This window comes from Coregonus clupeaformis, chromosome 33 (genome assembly GCF_020615455.1).
Source record: "Coregonus clupeaformis isolate EN_2021a chromosome 33, ASM2061545v1, whole genome shotgun sequence".
Taxonomy (NCBI): Eukaryota; Metazoa; Chordata; class Actinopteri; order Salmoniformes; family Salmonidae; genus Coregonus; species Coregonus clupeaformis.
In genome coordinates, this window is record NC_059224.1 from 24639237 (window position 1) to 24657941 (window position 18705).

The 18705-nt window shown below is 44.8% G+C and overlaps 1 protein-coding gene across 3 annotated transcripts in view; it reads right to left on the minus strand.

Annotated features, from left to right (window-relative positions):
- Nucleotides 1–440: 440 nt before the first annotated feature.
- LOC121548846 (estrogen-related receptor gamma-like) overlaps nucleotides 441–18705 on the minus strand; it is a 37103-nt gene continuing 18838 nt past the window's right edge. For all 3 annotated transcript variants that reach the window (XM_045210226.1, XM_045210227.1, XM_045210225.1), the window contains exons 4-8: nucleotides 17938–18054; nucleotides 5984–6094; nucleotides 5638–5820; nucleotides 2108–2377; nucleotides 441–1943 (exon numbers count right to left, since the gene is read on the minus strand). In XM_045210226.1, coding sequence (XP_045066161.1) covers nucleotides 1699–1943; nucleotides 2108–2377; nucleotides 5638–5820; nucleotides 5984–6094; nucleotides 17938–18054 — 926 coding nt within the window. In that variant the 3' untranslated portion in view covers nucleotides 441–1698. The remainder of the gene's footprint in view (nucleotides 1944–2107; nucleotides 2378–5637; nucleotides 5821–5983; nucleotides 6095–17937; nucleotides 18055–18705) is intronic.

Sequence of the window (18705 nt, forward strand, 5' to 3'; positions counted from 1 at the left end):
ATTAAAATGTGTCTGTTATCCATCCACTGTGTCTGAATTATGACCAGAGTTCCTGGTCCCTTCCTTTCTGCAAGTTATTTCAAAGCTATTCTTTCAAAATATGTTTTATTTAAGGTAAGACACATATTGATGTAATCAGCCAATGGTTTCTCTGTCCAGATCTATCTATATATATCCAGACAATGCGTGTCTGACTACCTCCAGAGGTGGGCACAATGATCAGATCACAATGTGTCTTTTGATTGTCTACACAGGTCTAAAAATGTGGCACAATCAGAATGTGGACAAGATTCAGGACAAAGGACGCAAGTTAGAACCAGGTTTAAACGGGGCTTGTGATGATGTCCCATCTCCCCCTCCCAAGAGTCTGACTGGGAATTATAATTGTGTCACAAACCTAGAACAAGATGAAGACTCTTTCAAACTGAAAGCATCTTTATTGCCCTAGAATCCTGAGAATGGTAGTAGTAGTAGTGAACATCTCATCTGAACATGGGTTACATCGCTGTTGGCGCTGGACTTTATATAGGCCTATAGAATACATACATTTACATCACCTCCACACGGTATTGCTGGATCACACTTTATAATATACTTTGTCACAAAAATATACAGATTATTCCGTTACAGTGCACAGATGGAGCAAATAATGGACTTCTGAGATAAATGCATGACAGTTGTCAGTAGTCACATTCCTACCAATTTAGTTTCCCTTCATTTGAACATTTATGATTTTCAGACATTTCTAGTTTCTGAAACAGAAACACACAGAGACACATTTGAAATACCACCACCAGATCTTCATCATAAGAAAGAAAAGCAGCATTTTGCACAATTTTGTATTCTACAACTCAATGCAAAAAATACAATGTGTCAATGCACTGTACATCACATTATTATATTGCCTTAGATGCTATGGTATAGTACAGGTATCAGTGCCATGAGTGTAGTTGTGAAGCTAGTACAAAATGTTTTATTTACTTATTAAAACAAAAGTACTTAAAAATCTTACGAAAATGATCTATATTTGTTCCTCTATTATTTTCCATTAATGCCACACTGATAAATAAAAAAAACTAAACTAAATAATCAAGCCAACAATAAATAAATCTTATTTTCAATTTCTCTCCTCACCATAATCCGTGAGTTCAATTTACTTCATGTCTTTCCCTGAAAATAGTTCAGTAAAATCAAGTGACACTAACTTCTGCAAGGTAAGTGTCTTACAGGACACCATACGTTATTGTGACCGTTTGCCGCATTGTTTAACTGTGTATCCCACACCATTCTTTGGCAAGACTGTCCACAGTTCTTTAAAAAAGAAAAGTTATTAAAGCACTACAATGCAAGATGAACAGGCTTAGAGCTGGTTTCAAACAAATAATAATCCTAGAGGATCTTCAAGTTTTGGGTGTCTTTCTTCCTTTTCACTAGCATTGTTTACGTACATATAAATAACTACCATCAAAATCCCTCGGAAGGTAGTTATCCCTGTCACTGAGGTGATGTCAGTCCTTCCTCCTCTCCTCTCCTCTCTTCTCTTCTCTTCTCTTCTCTTCTCCTCTCCTCTCCTCCTGAGTTTGTAATGTGAGCAGGGCTGTGTTAGCCTTGTCAAGTACCACTTCCTGCATTCATCTTGACCTTTATGACATCACTACCCTATCCTTCCTTTATGTGATCCTAGTCCCACATGGCCGGTCAGGCCTTGGCTTCCAGCAGTTCCAGGAACAGCTTGTGCATGGGCACACGGCCTTCCTGCTTGATGCTACAGAAGTGCTGGACGGCCCTGGCAGCCGTCTGCCGGAGCAGGGGCAGGGTCATGATGATCTTGCCTGCCCGCCGAGGGTCCTCTGTGTGCTGGGCACTCTCATAGTCCTGCAGGGCCCCATGGAGCACATCCTGGAGCCTCTGGACTGCCTCCACATCCTCTATCTGCATGGAGTCTGTGGAGAGGGGGAGAGGGAAGACAGATGGAAAGGGAGAGGAAAGGAAATGTTGTTGGTATATTGTATGCAGAGATTGAATGAAAGCAAAGCCAAACAGTCATTGGAAAATACATGCCTAACTCAACCTCAATTACACCAACATCAACAGTGAAGTTCCATACCTGAGTTAGCCAGTGCAATGGCCTTGACAACAACAAATTCCTCCTTTTCTATTCTCATGGCTTTGTATTTCTTCACCAGCTGCAGTATGGCGTTGTTTAGGTCCAGTACACCTGCTAGTTTGGACTGCTCCTCATCCATGATGTAGTCCTCAGCATACACCAGCTTATCCTCCAAGGCCAGCGAGCGAAACACCACACGCAGGACCAGAATCTCCATCCAACCGCTCTGCAGGAGACTCATCTGGTCTGCCAGCGAGAGTGAGGGGAAACCTGTAGAAAGAGGGATGGAGAAAAGGGAGAGATGAAGAGGTTAGAGCTAGCTAGATCTAATTAGGGATAAAGAGAGAAAGGGAAATTCTGAAGACATGATATCTTCATTGAAAAGATACAAACTAAAAATACATAAAGGTTTCAAAAACATCTGCACTCAAAAATGTCATTGTGATGGTTTCAGTCAGAATGTCTGGACCTATTGGAAATATTAGACCAAGCTCAACCGAAGGGTTACTGGCTGAGGGGTCAGTTGGGCTAGAGGGACAGAGGCAGGGGGTGTGGAACAGTTTAATAGTGAAAGCCCTAAGTTGTCCATCCAATAAAGACACCCCCTTTGAACGACAGATACACCCCCATGTGAGCATGATTAGATCCACACACTCTGTAGTCTCGTCACACACACCCACACAGCATAATTAAAAAACAGATTGATTACTTTACAGAATGGAGGAGGGGAAGGCTTTTATTTTTGACACCATCAGTGATTCTTATCAGGGTCCGGGCACTTTTACAATCGCCATAGGGACGCCTGTGGCTCCCGCCCCTCTCTTATCTCTCCCAGATTGATTGGAACGCCGTCTGTGGACTCTTTCATTGGTCGATAGGGATCTGCTTTCCAGTATGGAACGATTGATCAGTAGAGGAGAGGGAGAAGCATTGTTTGAACCTGTATGTGTGTCTTTGTCTTTGAGGATACCTCTATATGGACACACACAAGGGCACACACACTGTAAAGGAGCATCAACGACATCCTCTGTCCCACAGAGACAAGACAATGCCGGCAGAGACAAAGAGGTCCTCTTTTTTAACCATGGAATGGCATTCTCAAAGCTGTAGTAAGGGTCGCGGGTATGTGGAGATCTTGGGACAGTGATATGCTCACAGGCTTTGATTTGAGAGGGTTATCTGGGCTTCAAAGGTTCAGCTGAGCACCTACAGATACGCAGACATACTTACCTCACAGCCAACTTACGGCAGGCTAAAAAAGGCCAAAGCATGGGGTTAGAGATGGTCTTAAGCCAGCTCATCTTCTACCAGCCTAGCCCTCAGATAGAATCAACGTCAGTCTTCATGACAGGACCAGACAGGGGAGGGGGGGTCACCTCCCCCTGGGCAGTAGCAAATACAGCCTGGGCCCCTCTGCCAGGACACTGGTTCCTCCAGCCATGGGCTGTAGCCTGCCACTCACACAGAGCTGATGTGACACCACCATTACGGTGCTACAATTGGTCTAGAGCTGAGAGTACTTTCTCTCTTCCTCTCTGTCCCTCCTCTCTTTGTCCTTTTCTACTGTATCTCTCTCTCCCCCTCTCACAACATCTATCTGACTATCTCTATCGCTATCTCTCTCTCAATCCCTATCTTCCCACTCTCTCAGTCTCTCTCTTCTCTGTCACCCCCTGAGGTGGGTCCCTGGTGTGTCTGTGTCTGTGTCTGTGCTCTGGTTGTTTCTTATGGATGCTCCACTCCCCCAGACAGACAAACACTCCACTGGCAAAGTGCTACAAATACAGACATCCATATGACTGACTGTTTGACTCCCACTCTGACAGTAAACACTGGTGACAAGCAGAGAAGAAGAGTTCCAAGGCAGCCAGGAGGGGAACGCTTTGTTGCTCTTCCTCCTTTATTTGAGAACAATGAAAGTGCTGATCAAGAAAGTCTGCACACACACACACCTGCTTAGGTAGCTTGTTGTGTAAGCATTACTGGACAAAAATCAACAAACATACAGGTGTTTCCCTGGTGATGTTTTGGGTGTGAACAGGACATTAACTGCTGATAGAGGAGAGAGACTTTCATCTGAGTGAGAGAGAGAAAAAGCTTGGGGAAAGAGAGAGAGGGGTGAAAAAGATACTGGATATATGGTCATATCTACCTTCACTGCTATCTACTTGGGGAATGCCATTCGATTTCTACAAGTTTGTGTACCCTGACAAATTTAATAACAATACTTATGTAAGGAAATTCAACAGGAAATATAAAATACAGCTAAAGTATATTAAACTAAATCTGACGTTTGGTTAAACGAGGCAGGACAATTATACAGTTAGACAGATATCTAATCCTGTGTGTCACCATGGGTGTAGTTGTGGGAGGGACTAGTTTTCCCAGTTAGACCAGATAAACACAGCTGGCCCACACCCAAGGGCCTTTCCAAAACAAAGACTTCCTAGAGAGAGAGACTGAGGGCTGTCACAAGCTCAACCATGTATCCACAACAGGGTGGAATGCAAACTCAACCGTGGGGGTGAAGAGAGATGGCCTCTTCCTCTTTATCTCCACCATTAGTGTGTGTCCGATGATCCATATGTGTTGTCACTACACAACTAAACCCTGGCTTGCTTAAACAGGCTTAAACAGCTTATTTTGCCTCCTATGCCCTCCATCCTGGAGAGCACTAATCTAGGAGGAGTTCTCCCTACACACTCCTCTTATCAGCAGGGAGGAAGGGGGGAAACATTAAGAGTACTACTACTAATACTTTCAGGTGGTAGTAGGCTCTGGCACATGGTCAAGTGACCACTGGCATAGCACACACACCCGCAGCCCCAGCAAAGCTGGGGGGTGGGGGGGGGCAAGCTTTTGGGGCCCCCAACCCCCCCTCCAAAAAGAAAAACAATATTATTATATTGTCGGGCCCCCGAAGGTCGGGCCCCCCAGATAGCATTTGAACACATCATTACACTGAACAAAAATATAAACACAACATGCAATTATTTTACTGTTACAGTTCATATCAGTCAATTGAAATAAATGTAATAAGCCCTAATCTATGGATTTCACATGACTGGGAGTACAGATATGATTATGTTGGTCACAGATACCTTTAAAAAAGGTAGGGACGTGGATCAGAAAACCGTTCAGTATCTGGTGTGACCACCATTAGGCCTCATGCAGCACGACACATCTCCTTTGCATACATATGCTTAAACAATTTAAGTATTTTTTGTGCTAGACCTAAGGGATAATGGGTCCCCGCGGAACTGTGCTACACCACTGCAAATGACACATCCTTACCTTGGCTTAGCAGAGCACAGACACATACATACACACAGATTCACACTGTTTTCTGTTTCTGGACTAAAGTCTTAATCCAACTCAGGGGGCAACAATCTCCAGTCTGAGCTGATAAGAGTTTTATTGACTATGATGTGTGTGACTATTATGTGTGTTTATGCCTCTGTGTGTGTGTGCGTGTGTTTGTGTGTATGTACAGTATACCCATGTATTCCTGTATCTGTGTGTTTTCCTACCAGGGATGTGTTTGGCCCAGCCGATGTTGACCACCAGTTCGCGGTCGGCAAGGTCACACAGTATGGTCAGGGCTTTGATGTCACTGTCGGGGACGGTGGGGTCCGGCATTGCAAAGATACTCTCTGGTTCAGCCACCAGCAGGAGAGAGACCACCTTATTCTCTACCAGACCACCTAGAGGAACTGAGAGACAAAGACAGAGAGAGAACGAGAGATGTTCATTTAAAATAGCCTTTATTAATATCTAAATGCACAAATGTGAGCCTGTTATGAGAGAGAGACAAAGACAGAGAGAGCAAGCAAGAGAGAGAAAAAGAAAGAAAGGGAGAGTGTTTTGTGTTCTTACATGTTCTCTTCTGTGGCAGGCCGTGTTGAGGGTTGAGGTAGGGGTTGTTCTCAGAGTCTATCCTTCTCTTGTACTTCTGTCTGCCCCCACGCACCCGGTCCAGCCGCACACCTGGGACACCACACACACACACTCAACTTTAGGTACATTAAACACTTGCATGTGTACACAAAAACACAGTATTCCTGTTTAGCACACTACCACAATTTCAAAACCAGGAGAGTGATACACTCTTCAAGTTCATTTGATTGACATTTGTGACATCTCTAAGATTATAGGGAGCCTTAGAGAGAGATGTCACAACCCTGTCACACCATAAGCAACAACACACACAGGCACATGATGACAACTGCTCATCTTAACAAGCTCAGCGGTAACCATCCCCATGGAGATGAGGAGCTAACATCAAGATTAGGGGGGTAAAAAGGGGCACGTGGTGGGGGTTGAATTTGGGGTAATTCACAGCCACAGCACACAAACACACGGACATGCACGCACGCACATTGGCACACTCCACCATCCAGTGACACCCTATCCCCCTCCAAAGAGAATGCATCTGTTATACTAACGTGACTTAGAGAGCTTCTATTAGAGGTCAGAACAAAGGCTGCTGTCGAATCAAGTCTCTACAAATTGTAGGAGAGGATTGCCATAAATATGCAGCTCCAAAAATTGTTAGGTGATCAAGAATATTAACTGTTTACTTTGCAAGCTCACCAGCAATGGGGCATCAAGCAACAATTACTAACACAGGGCTACTTGTCTTTTTGTATGTCAAAATTGCTTGAAATTGATAATTTACTCATGAAGCTTGCATTTGGATAAAACATTTTTTATTATTATTACATAACCAAATGTGTTGTAGACGAAATAATCAAAGGGCTGTCTGGTAGCCTCAATAAATAGACAAAGATTTGTATTTAAATAAGTCATGGCATATCTCTTTTTTATTTTTTACTTGACTTGAGACTTGAGACTCCACTCGACTTGACTTGGTCTTATGCACGACTTGGACTTGACTCGAGACTCTACCCGTTCTACTAGGACTCGACTTGAGACTCGGACCTTGTGACTTGAGACTTTCTTGTGACTTGAATAATAGTGACTTGGTCCCACCTCTGGCCTGAGGAGATGAGAGGGGTATTAAGGAGTAAACAGGCGGGTAAGCTAGGACCCCTGGAGCTTTAGTGATGTCAGTCCTTCCACTGTGGTCGGAAACACGGTCTGGATTAGTCTAGCGGTTGGCAGGTGCTACAGTTTGAAGTTTGGGACGGGTGATGATGAGGGATGAGGATGTGTGTGTACTGGGAGGGATTTCACTATGTTGACACACACACTATTGCCCCTTTGCTTTCACATAATCCAGTGTATGTGTCAACACAGTGAAATCCCTCCCAGTACACACACATCCTCATCCCTCATTACCCGTCCCAAACCTCAAACTGTAGCAACTGCCAACTGCTAGACTAATCCAGACCTTATTTCCGACCACAGTGGAAGGACTGACATTGCAGGTTGACGTTTATTGTAATGAATCTTGCGATTTCCGCAAGATGGGCCAGCTGCAAAGTCAAAATTGGCTAGCTATATTGTAAATATTAATTAAAACAAAAATTAGATTTTTGGTCTTAATTTAAGGCTAGGGTTAGGTATTAGGGTTAGCAGTATAGTTAAGGTTAGGGTTAGGTTTAAAATCAGATTTTATGACTTTGTGGCTGTACCAGCTAGTGACAACTGCAGTGCTGCCTCCAGAACAAGATTCATTACGAAAAATGCTAACCTCCTTTAGAGGTGGTGAGGTTTGATGTGCGTGTGTGTGTTTGTGTGAACATGTAATCTGATTACCCCCCAAAAATGTAACCGTAATCAGTTACGTTACCAGCAAAAATATTATAATCAGATTACAGATACTTTTGAAAAACTAGATGATTACTTATAAATTCAGAAAAAACTTTTAAATTACTTTAAAATGTAAATGTTTGCGAGAAAAAAAATGACATCTTTCTGTTTTCTCAATGGCATTCAATTCAGTATTGGAAAAATGCTGAAGTTTCAGTTTGTTCCACCTGAGCGAGTTTGACCACAAGTCAGAGACCACTATGATGACACCAAATGCGTTTGATGGATCCTTTTTGTCATCTAATACCCCTTAAGGGAAAAGTAATCAAAAGGTAACTGAAAGTAATCAGATTACGTTACTGAATTTGGGTAACCCAAAAGTTACGTTCCTGATTACAATTTTGGACAGGTAACTACTAGCCGAGTGGGTAGTAACTAACGGATTACATTTAAAAAGTAACCTACCCAACCCTTTGTGTGTGTGTATCTGTGTGTGTGTGTGTGTGTGTGTGTGTGTGTGTGTGTGTGTGTGTGTGTGTGTGTGTGCTGGAAGGTGTCTTTCACCTCTGCTATGCAATTAGTACTTAGTACTTCAGTTTCCCCTGTTTTTTCAGTAGCAGCTGTAAGCGGTAGTATTGTCAAGCGTCGGCATTGTCGCCGAAACAAAGACTGTCACCGAAACAAAGACGTTTCTGCCGGGTTGTTTCGAGGAAGGAAAGAGGAAGGCTCCACACCACTCTCTTATCTTACCTAGTTATCTTACCTAGTTATTTTCTGATGATATCATTTTGGCTGCAACCTTTCTAATTTAGTTTACCCTGTATGCACAACCCATGTGGAATTCCTAGTCTCGGGCAGCATTTGGAATTGCCGATCTGCGGTCAGTAAGGCTGAGTTAATCTCAGCCTATATTGCCCTTCAGTTTCTACATTTCTTGCCACTGAAAGAGACATGGATTACCCCAGAGAACACTGCTACTCCAGCTGCTCTCTCATCATCTGACTATGTGTTCTCTCATAGTCTGAGAGCATCTGGTCGTCGCGGTGGTGTCACAGGGCTACTCATTTCTCCTAAGTGGAGATTTTCACTTTTCCCCCTCTCTCACCTGTCTATCTCCTCATTTGAATTCCATGCAGTCACTGTCACTTGTCCACTCAAGTTTAACATTGTTGTCATCTATCGCCCACCAGGTGCCCTTGGAGAGTTCCTCAATGAGCTTGACACCTTGATAAGCTAATTTCCTGACAATGGCTCACCACTCATTGTACTGGGCGACTTTAACCTCCAGATGCCTGACTTCAATTAAATTATTTCCACCTCTTTCTGACCTCACCCTTTCCCAGTCACCTCCAATCTTCACTAGAGGCTGTTCGCCTATTAATCTCCCTGCAACCCCCCCTCCATGTCTCACTACATTGTTTAATTTTCTCTCCATCTCTCCTCCAACCCAACCCTACCACTCCAACCCTGCCCCTACCCAGATGGTCATGCGCCGCAGCAATCTTTGCTTTCTCTCTCCAACTACTCTCTCCTCTCCTCTTCTATCCTATCATCTCTCCCTTCTGCTAAATCCTTCTCCCTCCTGTCTCCTGACTCTGCCTCTTCGACCCTACTCTCCTCCCTTTCCCCATCCTTTGACTCACACTGTCTCCCTTTCCTCCCGGCCGGCTCGACCTTCCCCTTCCCCAGCTCCGTGGCTGATTGACTCACTGCGTGCTGGCAGAACGGGGCTGCGGGCAGCTGAGCGGAAACGGAGGAAAACTAAACTTCCGGAGGATCATCCTTCCTCTCCCTTCTCTCTATCTACTCTTCCTCTGTATCCGCTGCTAAAGCTGCTTTCTATTACTCTACATTTCAAGCTTCTGCCTCCAACCCTGGGAAACCCTTCTCCACTTTCTCCTCCTTCCATAATCTTCTACCTCCTTCTCCTCCCACTCTGCGGATGACTTTGTCAACCACTTTGAAAAAAATGTTAACGACATCCGCTCCTCATTCATTCAGCCTACTAAGCCCACTGATCCCACTTACACAGAACTGCCCTATGCCTTGACCTCTTTCTCCAGATGAAATCCTGCGACTAGTGATGTCCAGTTGCCTAACAACCTGCCCACCTGACCCCATCCCCTTCTCCAGACCATCTCTGGAGCCCTTCTCCCATTCCTCACTTCCCTCACCAACTCATACCTGACCACCGGCTGCGTCCCCTCTGACTTCAAGATGGGGTCAGGTGGGCAGGTTGTGGTCCTCTGTAGCTCAGCTGGTAGAGCACGGCGCTTGTAACGCCAAGGTAGTGGGTTCGATCCCCGGGACCACCCATACACAAAAAAAAATGTATGCACGCATGACTGTAAGTCGCTTTGGATAAAAGCGTCTGCTAAATGGCATATTATTATTATTATATTATTATGGCCAGAGCTGCTCTCCTCCTCAAGAAACCAACTCTTGACCCCTCTGACATCAAAAACTACCGACCAGTATCCCTTTTTTTCTTTTCTTTCCAAAACACTTGAGCGTGCTGTCTTATCTCTGGCCAACTCTCCCATTATCTCTCTCAGAATTTTTTTTTTACCCTAACCAGTCAGGCTTCAAGGCGACTCAACTGAGATCGCTGTCCTCTGTGTCACAGACGCTCTCCGCTCTGAGAAAGCTGACTCTCTCTCCTCTGTTCTCATCCTCCTAGATCTATCCGCTGCCTTCGACACCGTCAACCATCAGATCCTCCTCTCCACCCTCTCAAGATTGGCCGTCTCAGGCTCTGCCAATCAGTTCTAGGCCCTCTCCTCTTTTCTCTTTATACCAAGTCACTCGGCTCTGTCATATCCTCACATGGTCTCTCCTATCACTGCTATGCGGATGACAATCAAGTACTATTCTCCTTAACCCCTTCTGACACCCAGGTGGTGACACGCATCTCTGTGTGCCTGGCAGACATCTCAGCATGGATGTCGGCCCACCACCTAAAGCTCAACTTCGTCAAAACTGAACTGCTCTTCCTCCCAGGGAAGGCCTGCCTGCTCGAAGACCTCTCCATCACGGTTGACAACTCCACAGATTTTCCCTCCAAGAGCGCAAAGAACCTTGGCGTGACCCTGGACAACACCCTGTCGTTCTTTGCAAACATCAAAGCAGTGACTTGCTCCTGCATGTTCATGCTCTACAACCCTCAAACTCAACTCTGGACCTCAAAGCCAGTTCCACTGCATTGTTTCATTGTTCCCCTCTAATCAGGGACTGATTTAGACCTGTGACACCAGGTGTGTGAAAGTAATTATCAGATAGAACAGAAAACCAGCAGGCTCCAGACCTCGTAGTGTAAGAGTTGAATACACCTGCTCTACAACATCTGTAGAGTATGACCTTTCCTCACACAGGAAGTGGCATAGGTCTTAATACAGGCACTTGTCATCTCCCGTCTAGACTACTGCAACTCTCTGTTGGCTGGGCTCCCAACTTGTGCCATCAAATCCCTGCAAGTTATCCAGAATGCCGCAGCCCGCCTGGTGTTCAACCATAAGTTCTCCCATGTCACCTCGCTCCTCCACACACTTCACTGGCTTCCAGTCGAAGCTCGCATCATCTTCAAGATCCTGGTGCTTGCCTAAGGAGCAGCAAGGGGAACCAGGGGCGGATTGGCCATCTGGCAATTCTGGCAAATGCCAGATGAGCTGAACCATTATTTTATTGGGGGGGCTGGTCGAAATTGACACCCCCAAATATTTATATAGAAATAAAACAATGAAAAGGTGACATAGCTGGCATCCATGTGCCTCTTAAGAATAAAAAAAAGATTTTTGAGCAATTTCTTTGTTATACTAATCTATAATGAGCCTTTGGCCAATTAGTGGGCAACGGCCGGCCCCCCTACCAAGATGGGCTGGCCCGGTTTTCTGATAGGCTGAGCTGAGGTCACGCAAACTCACTTTCAAACGCTGTCATCAGTTAGACAGCCAAGATCACGGATTGTAAAAAAAACCCCAGAAAGGGTGCCTATAAACATAGAAAAAGCACATTCTACATTGTCCCCTCACACAAAACTTTGTATTTTTTGGAAGGCTAAAACCATGATTTGGTCAAACAGTAAAGTGCATTATGCTCATGATTCCTGCATATGCCCTCGCTGGGGCCTGCTACTGGGATGAGCAAGCCACTCTCCTCTCCCCCCATGCGCTGGAGAGAAAAATGTGTTCTGATCGTATAACATTTCTAAATGCAATTGAGGGGAAAACACAGCTTTGGAAGCTTCGTCCCTTGTCCTTGTAGAAGAGAGGAGGGTTTCAGCTTTCTGTAGCTTACATTTTTATTTCTCAACTCTCAATATTCAGCTCAATAGCAACTATTTTACAACCAAGATATTTGATATAGCTTTGAGATATGGAGCAGTGCGCACGCAGAATTTGCACCGGCCATTGCGATGGCATAGACCTATTAGGTCTCATGGGTAGTAAGTAGCCTACAACTTTAATGTTTTTTAAGGACATCACATTTACTGTTGGATGAATACATGGCTAGGCTACTAGCAGTGGGAGTTATATTTATAGTAAGCAATCTAGTTAATGTGTTTTGAGTTTTCAATTTCTCAGGTGTTGAACACCAAATTAATTAGCCTATGATAGTAGTTAGTGTACATAAAGATGTATGAAATTCATTTCTATTGAACAAAACAAAACTCTGGAAATTCTGGAGTGCTTTTTTTACAGTAAAACCCAGAATTCATGACAATAACTGGATTAGGTTGTACATAAAAATATATTGAATCAAGCGTTCCCGCTTGGATGTGTTAGATGAAATAACATATATTTATTATACTTCTTATTAATTCACTATGAATTAATTTATGAGATGATCACTCATGATTTGGGTCCGACCAAATCATGGGCTGGTGCCACCAAATGTGAAAGTTAGTGACACCAGTGACACCAGGGGAAAATGTTAGTCTGGAGCCCTGTAATAGTAATGAACACATATGACAGGCATTAATTAGCAATATAGCCTAAGTCGTGAGCTTGGCATTTAGAACGTATAAGGCTTAAGCAGACAGACAGAGACAGACAGACAGACAGACAGAGAACAAGAGGAAGCACAGTGACAGCAGAGAAGATGCAAAGACAGATAGACAGCACAACAGGGAGGCAAAGGGAAACGAAAGGAAACCCAGCCGCGAGCTGCCCAGCGACGCGAGCCTACCAGACGAGCTAAATGCCGTTGATGCTCACTTCGAGGCAAGCGACACTGAAGCATGCATGAGAGCACCAGCTGTTCTGGACGACTGTGTGATCACACTCTCCATAGCCGATGTAAGAAAGACCTTTAAACAGGTAAACATTCACAAGGCCGCGGGGCCAGACGGATTACCAGGACGTGTACTCAGAGCATGCGCGGACCAACTGGCAAGTGTCTTCACTGACATTTTCAACCTCTCCCTGACTGAGTCTGTAATACCGACATGTTTCAAGCAGACCACCATAGTCCCTGTGCCCAAAAAGCGAAGGTAACCTGCCTAAATGACTACCGCCCCGTAGCACTCACGTCGGTATCCATGAAGTGCTTTGAAAGGCTGCTCAAGGCTCACATCAACACCATCATCCCGGAAACCCTAGACCCACTCCAATTCGCATACCGCCCCAACAGATCCACAGATGACGCAATCTCAAAGGCATAGTGCCCACAAAATTCATCACTAAGCTAAGGACCCTGGGACTAAAAACCTCCCTCTGCAACTGGATCCTGGACTTCCTGACGGGCCGCCCTCAGGTGATAAGGGTAGGCAACAACGTATCTGCCACGCTGATTCTCAACACGGGGGCCCCTCAGGGGTGCGTGCTTAGTCCCCTCCTGTACTCCCTGTTAAACCACGACTGGCCAAGCACGACTCCAACACCATCATTAAGTTTGCTGACGACACAACAGTGGTAGGCCTGATCACCGACAACGATGAGACAGCCTATAGGGAAGAGGTCAGAGACCTGGCAGTGTGGTGCCAGGACAACAACCTCTCCCTCAACATGAGCAAGACAAAGGAGCTGATCGTGGCCTACAGGGAAAGGAGGGCCGAACACGCCCCCATTCACATCGACGGGGAGTAGTGGAGCAGGTCGAGAGTTTCAAGTTCCTTGGTGTCCACATCACCAGCAAACTATCATGGTCCAAACACACCAAGACAGTCGTGAAGAGGGCACGACAACACCTTTTCCCCCTCAGGAGACTGAAAAGATTTGGCATGGGTCACCAGATCCTCAAAAAGTTATACAACTGCACCATCGAGAGCATCCTGACCGGTTGCATCACCGCCTGGTATGGCAACTGCTCGGCATCCGACCATAAGGTGCTACAGAGGGTAGTGCGTACGGCCCAGTACATCACTGGGGCCAAGCTTCCTGCCATCCATGACCAATATACTAGGCGGTGTCAGAGGAAGGCCCCAAAAATTGTCAAAAACTCCAGTCACCCAAGTAATAGACTGTTCTCTCTGCTACCGCACGGTAAGCGGTACCGGAGCACCAAGTCTAGGTCCGAAAGGCTCCTTAACAGCTTCTACCCCCAAGCCTTCAGGCTATGCTCAACCCTACATCCCAAGCCAAGCACTCGGTTCGCCACCTCTGGTCTCTTGGCCCTCCCAATGATGCGTTGTCTCACCTAGATATCTTAAGATGAATGCACTAATTGTAAGTCGCTCTGGATAAGAGCGTCTGCTAAATGACTAAAATGTAATGTAAATGAGTGTGTGTGTGTGTGTACACTGTTATCCTGAATATCCTCCACTGCTATTTTTGTCCCTTTCATTGTCAGCACATTCCACTCTGAAGAGTTACAGTTACACTTAGCTCTGATGTGTATGAGTAACTGTCGGACCATCCTCTTACACACACACACGCACGCACACATACGCACACACATTCTACACTCTGTGTCAGAGTGATCTGAGGGGTCCGATAAGGAGGAGGTTGTTGGGTCACTGCCCCTCTGCCCTCACCCCTGTTTGAAGTCCCCCTGCACCCCTAGACGGGGGCGGGATTAAGACACAGATATCCACTAAGCAGAAAACAGACCAGGCTCAACATTCTACATGGCATCATATGTTCCTAAATATTTTGCTGTGCGACCTGGAATTTTAATTTGGGAGCACCACTGCAAATTTTTTTAACAAATGAAACTTGTTTCCGAGTGCCCTAGTGAAAAATGTGTGCACCCTTACTACAGTGAAAACAGCTTGTTTCTAGCCTAAACAGTTCAAAACGCAACGTTTTCTTCCTGTCACGAATTGGCAGGCCACATTTTACATTCATAAACCATGTCGCTGGGCCATTCAAAAATTACTGGCGGGCCATTAACCATTTGTTTACACCTTGTTCAGTCATGATTGTTACCTCATTAGCTGGCTAGCTAACAACCTGGTCTCTTTACCAGGATATCCAAATACTTGGGGGCACAGAAAGAAAGGAAAAGGGAATAGCTTCTTCAGGAAATCAATGATCATAGCAAGGAATTAATGACTGATATCTTGCATGTAGGTGATCACAAACTTGACGTTCTTAAAGAGACAGTGTACAATTTTCAATGCAATGCATCTCAATAGTAAAATAGTGCTTTTACACAACCTAATATTCCACAAATTACTTTTTAATTTCAATGACAGGTATTTGTATCAACATTTCGTTTTTTATAATAAACAAATGTATTTACAGGGTTGCATATTAGTTTATAGGGCACAACATGTTTAAGTTTGGAGCACCAGTGCTACCAATGAAACATTAGCAGTCAGCATGTATGTGTAGTAGCAAAGCCACTGAGGGAGGAACTATGTAAAGCTGCCTGGATAATGATCTGATGTCAACGAATATCCTTCCTTATTAGCCTACTGCACATCTGTCAAAATCATTTCACGAAGGGCAGAGTGTCTGTGGGGTTTCACTCCTCCCTTGTACTTGATTGATGAATTAAGGTCACTAATTAGTCAAGAACTCCCCTCACCTGGGTGTCTAGGTCGTAATTGAAAGGAAAAACCAAAAACCTGCAGATACTAGGCCCTCAATGGAATGAATTTGACACCCCTGGCCTACTGCAAGCCTGTTAGTCAGGCACTCGGTCATGAAAGGATGTCAAAAACGTGTATTCTTTGAAGAGATAAACAAATGAAGTAATAGAGCTATTATTATGTATATAATATGGCTAAGTCTTAACCCTATAATTGGAATTCTACTCATTCTATTTCAACGGTGTGCCCAGAATTTAAATTAAGTCTCCCATGTGATTAGAGCTATGTGATATGATTTACTGTCATATCCTCGACACACAAGGACAAACCTGATATATACACACTGCTCAGGGGAGAGAGAATGCATAAAGCTGATAGATTAATTTGTATTTTAAGAATAATGACTAAAGGATTTCACCCCAAATACAGTATAAATGTGTGAACGGTGTTAGAGTTATAATGTAGTGGCAACTCACTAACAGAGGGGGGCGGGACTAAACATTCCAGGGTGAAGGGGACTGAGAAAACGGGTTAAAAAAAAGCCTCCTAAAGGTGGGCGGAGCAAAGTGCCTTTGTGTGTCAAGGGGTATAAAGCTGTATGTATGTTTTTTGGCGGCAGAGCTCTCCATGATTAAAAATACAGATCATTCTTGCTGGTTGTGGACCTTGAATCATTTATGATTATAACCAGAGCCTTACAACGCCTGGTAATGATTCAAGCTTAGGTTGAATTAGAGATAGAAATTCTCATGACAAAAGCCCTTCTTCTGGTTTAACCTATGAGGTAAGACCAGTGTTCCAAGTAGTGGAACAATTAGAATGTTTGTTAGTCCACTGCCCTACTGAATTCTAAAATGGAACACTGATTCCGTGTTTAATCAAGTTCTATTCTAGACCGAGGGTCTCTATCCTCTTGTGTTTACATGGACCTCTCTCGCCTGTTAAAAGTCAACCCCCCCCCACCCGTCTCTACCTTTATTGCAGCCCCCCAGAGGAAGAGGGGCGTTACGAGGCACGATGGGGTGCGTTACAAGGACCGCTACCAGGGGGTTTACGATGGGAGTTACGAGGGGCGGTTCACATTTCATGGAGGTCCAGGAATCCCACAAGGCATCTGGAGGAATTTACGAGGAGGCAGGGGGGGCAAGGCTATAGGAGCCAGAGCTGGGTGCGGGAGATGCCCTTCCCCTATTAAAAGGAGCTAATTAAAAAAGGAGACATGCACACACATGCTCGCACACACACACACACACACACACACACACACACACACACACACACACACACACACACACACACACACACACACACACACACACACACACACACACACACACACACACACACACACACACACACACACACACACACAGGGTGACAGTAAACAGATGCTGGATCCTTCTCACCCTGGTTGATGGATGATTAAATCAAAGTTGATGAGCTGAAGGGGGAGGGAGCAGGTGGCAGTAAACTCTCTCTCCCTCTCTCTCTCTCTCTCTCTCTCTCTCTAAACAGCGATCGGTTGCTCACACGCAGCCTTCAATAAGTGGCTCATACATTGAAGCTTTGCCTTTTTGGGTCACTTCTTTATCTAGCCAACAATATGTCACCAGCCACACACTCCAGTCCTGACCACAAGACCATGAGAGCGCTGCCCCAGACACTCACTGTAAAACTCTCCTGAGTGTTTGGGGGCCATAGAATGTAGAATGTAAGATATGTCTGTTGTTCTGGTTAATCTATTTCTATTCTGTGTGTGAGAGTAGTGAGTCAGGCTACTGTGTTGACAAAAAGGAATAGAGACGCACTGTATGTGGCAGACAGCCATGGTCTATTTTGGAGGTACAATAGCATCCTATAAAGACACACCATACATGAACACTGAGCAGGCACACTAGCAAGCACTAAGGGGCTGGTCCTGTTTAACAGGCAAAGGGATTACATTTCACACTGAAGTCAATACGGCAGGACTCCATTCTAGTGTAGAGGAAGTTTATATCCACACTGTTATAAGACAATGGATAAAGTTCTATTGGGATACAGAAAAGTATATATTGGCATATATGGAGGAGTATATATATTTCAAGGTAAATAAAGGAGTACATGTATTTGACATTGAGGAGTAGAGAAGTTCCTTCCTCACCTTCTCTCATCATGCCGACGTTGATACACTTCATGAAGCGACAGGCCTGACAAGACTTCCTCCTCCGCTTGGTGATCTCACACTCACTGGTGGCCGGGCAGCTGTACTCGATGTTACCTGTGGGTGGGAGAGAAAGGAGATGGGGTGTAGATGGAGAGAAAGATGTAACGACAGAGAGGAGAGAGGGATAGAGAGGGGAGGAGAGATGGAGAGACAAAAAGCCAGTCAAGAAAAGGGGACCATTTTCTCTCACTTACAAAACCTTTCATTCAACAACTTCAAAACAAACAAGATGCTGAAAAGACACAGGAAACTCTAAGAAACAATGAGGAAAAACCAGGTTAATGTTCTGGAAGTCAGCTAATCAACAGCACTCTAAGCTGCCATGTCCTATTAAATTCAGGAAGCATCTGATCACCTGATCTACTGTAAGCGTTTGACCTGACAGCCATTAAGGTATGAACCTTGACCCTTGGCATGCCCATCTGCGTGCGGAGGCGGCTAAACTAGCCTAAAGCGGGCCTTAGCCTACGAGGGCCATGACCCATTCACAGACAATCACATTAAAACAATACCACAACATGCTACAAACATATGGATGAGACACACCCACAAACACACACACACACAGGCCAGCACATTCCTACACTTTCCTCTTATGTAAACAGTCCTCAGCTTAAACAACAGATGCTGTGGGGCAGGTTAAAACACTGTTGGCAACACATATGCTGTCCTGATCACCACAGTGTAAGCATATACACAGTGTAC